This window comes from Nannobrachium achirus (assembly GCF_963921795.1).
Source record: "Nannobrachium achirus genome assembly, chromosome: 9".
Lineage (NCBI taxonomy): Eukaryota > Metazoa > Chordata > Actinopteri > Myctophiformes > Myctophidae > Nannobrachium > Nannobrachium achirus.
The window spans coordinates 38,639,973-38,642,978 of record NC_137818.1 but is presented as its reverse complement, the minus strand read 5'-3'; the positions used below and the strand labels follow the sequence as shown (position 1 = coordinate 38,642,978).

The window sequence follows — 3,006 nt, the reverse complement described above, 5'->3', positions numbered from 1 at the left end:
AAAAAAGAGTTGGTACACAGTAAAATAATAAATGTAACTCTGAGAATGTACAATGGAACCAAATGGATGCTGTACTAGTTTTCACATTATGATTTGTTGTGCTTGACCACAAATGTTAAGGATGTTATTTAGATAGCATATTGTTTAGACAGATGCTATTTGTTGACTAGGGTGCATGCTTATTCTGCTTACTTTGATTCACAATAAGTATTATATTTGCTGAAAGAGCATTAATTCCTTCCTGAAGGATGACCCCTACTGTGGTTGGTGATTCCATAACATTAAAGGATAACTTTGTTTTGAACAAGTTTTTTTATGACGAGGTTTCATATTTTAGATGGTCAGTAAAGAAAATATGAGTGATAAAATGTTTTAATTTACTACTTTCTATTGTTTTAGTAATTTTAACCCCCAGGTTGGGGGCATGCATGCATTAGACACAATAAGCCCATTTCCAAGATGCACCGCAATCTGTCATGTGCAGATGTGACTTATGGGGTCTAGTAACAAAGAAATTGACGGCTTATTGTGTCTAAAGACATATTTAGCCACTTACGCATGCCCCCACCCTCTGAAATCAAAATACTAAAATCGCTAAAACAATAGAAAGCAGTAAATGAAACATTTTAACACATCTTTTCTTTTCTCTAATTACAATCTAAAATATGTTGTAAAAAATCAAACCTCAAAACAGTGGCACACATGGCACATGGTACTGTAGTTCCACATTTTCAAAGGAAAAGTAGGTCAGTCATAGGGGATCTATACAGTCTGTTTTTGGAGAAAGGTTAATACCATTTGCAGCAGGAAAAGTACAGTAAGAAATCATGTGATTCAATGTCCTCAGAAGCACATCACGTTCCGTCAAAACATTACAGAGATGAGATTCATTCGGTTTTGTGAAATCTGTGTGTTTTTGAGCGGTGCAAATCGCTCCTATAAGTGGCTGTGCGTGTGTCTGTAGCCTTTTTCCTCAGTGTTTTGCCATAGTAAAATGTGTGTGCGTAGCATCATGTTTGTCTAGTGATGTCATATGTCATATGTCTTTAGCCTTTTTCCTCAGCGTTTTGCCATAGCAAAACGTGTGTGTGTAGCATAGCCTGCACATCCTAGACTTAAATCCTGAAGATGTTACAGTATGCAAGCACGACCACTGCTCACTTCACATTGGGTGTGATTTTTTATTATACATTTTGTTTGATGAAACCTCAGAGAACTGACATTGCTATTCTCCAACATCAATAAAAAATCCAATACAGCACAACGTGAAGCAAATTACCTACCTTACACTACCTGCTCCACTTGGTTTTTCCAAAGTCACTCAAGCGTGACGTTCTAGCGAGTTTACAAAGGAAGCATTAACCCCCTTCTCAGTATTTATTTACAGTCATCTCCGATAGTCTATCAATATTCTGTCCTTAGCTGTTCTTTAGTTCTTTTTCAAGCTACGTTTAAACCTGAAGCTGTTTCTTCTATTCTAGTCGCTTTTATCGCTTCACTTTGGTCGCGCAGGTCCGCGTTGGTAAGAAAAACATGTCCCGTTGGAATCAAGGCGAAACACACAGAAAAAAGGGAGTCCCAACACCAAACACCCAAAACATTTCTGTGTCTCCGGACAACATCAACGCTGATTGGCTGTCAGGACGCGATGGGTGGAGTGGGGGTGAAGCGAAAGGTCGCTTCAGTTGGATTTTTCCAAGTGGGGCGAAGAAACTGTCCGTGCCGCCCCTTTCGGATCGTTCGCGCCGCATCCCGTTCGCGTGCCGCCTCGTCTTTGCATTCACTTTGTATGTAATCACGCCGCTCGAACCATCCAGGTTTGGACGCAGCTTTAGAGGTCCATCTTCGGCGCGGGACCGCCGTGGGCGGGGCTACTGGGCGACGATGAGGCGGAGCCATCCTTGGGCTGGAAGGCCAGGGAGGCGGAGTTAATGCAGTACCTCCTCCCTGTGGGGCGTGGCCCATCGTCAAACAGGTGACCCAGGTGGGACCCGCACTGATTACATGTAACCTCTACCCGGTGCATCCCATAGGAGACGTCGTCGGACACAGACACACCGTCTTCTTTCAGCAGGTCAAAGAAAGACGGCCAACCTGATCCCGAGTCAAACTTGGTGTCCGACTTGAATAAAGGGGCGTGGCAGACCACACACGTGTAAAGGCCCTCCTCCTTGTGGTCTGTGAACACTCCTCTGAAAGCGCTCTCGGTGCCTCTCTCCTGGGTCACATGGTACTGCAGTGGGGTCAGTCTCTTCCTAAGGTCATCCTGGGTGAAACTGACCGGCCGCGTTGTCTTGGTCCGACATGCTCCTGAGGGAAGCGCGCAGCGTCTCAGCGCTACGGGCTGACTCTTGCTGATCAGGTGGCGAAGGTTGAAGCCAGACCTCATTGCCCTACTCATACCAGAAGGACCTACGTATATCTAACTACTAACTAACAGCAGCCAGAAAGACCTTATATAGTCTGACATCATACAAAATAAAAGGATATTGCCTGCATGCCTCACAACACTGATTTGCGCAGGCGCCCTTGCAGAGTTGCAGCTATAGAATGAAGTGGTCGATCTACAAGCTCAACGTGTCATGGCACAACGTGTTTGTACCGCTCACTTCGCACGGTTGCGATTCTTATTTTTTAGATAGTCTCTGTGCCATGTCAACATACATTTTAATGCCAGCAAATATTCGGACATATTCTGATAGGACATTGTTATAACGATCATTAGACTCAATGAGAGCAATAATACACCCATCTCCCAGACGCCCTCCCCAGTCAGAGTTCAGAGTTTTAATGAATGTAGAATTATGTGCAGGATGTAATATGCTGTAAATTAGGTGACTTATTTAAAATAGAAATCCTCTCTCTCACATTTCTGCCAGTGTGCCAGTGATCACCCTCCCCTGTGCCAATGTTGGCACCTGTGCCTAAGGATTCCATAGGAGTTTGAATGGGAAATAATCTTCATGACCCAGGGGTTGTTGTTTTTTTTTTCTTTTTTTTTTTTTA

The 3,006-nt window shown here is 43.7% G+C and overlaps 1 protein-coding gene across 1 annotated transcript; it reads right to left on the bottom strand.

Moving 5' to 3' along the window:
* Window positions 1-1,831: 1,831 nt before the first annotated feature.
* On the bottom strand, window positions 1,832-2,389 carry LOC308290828 (methionine-R-sulfoxide reductase B3, mitochondrial-like; the record flags this gene model as incomplete). The annotated part of the gene is made up of 1 exon (XM_080732742.1): window positions 1,832-2,389. One exon carries the CDS (start codon window positions 2,387-2,389, stop codon window positions 1,832-1,834), a length of 558 nt encoding a protein of 185 aa, XP_080588868.1.
* Between the last annotated feature and the right edge of the window lie 617 nt (window positions 2,390-3,006).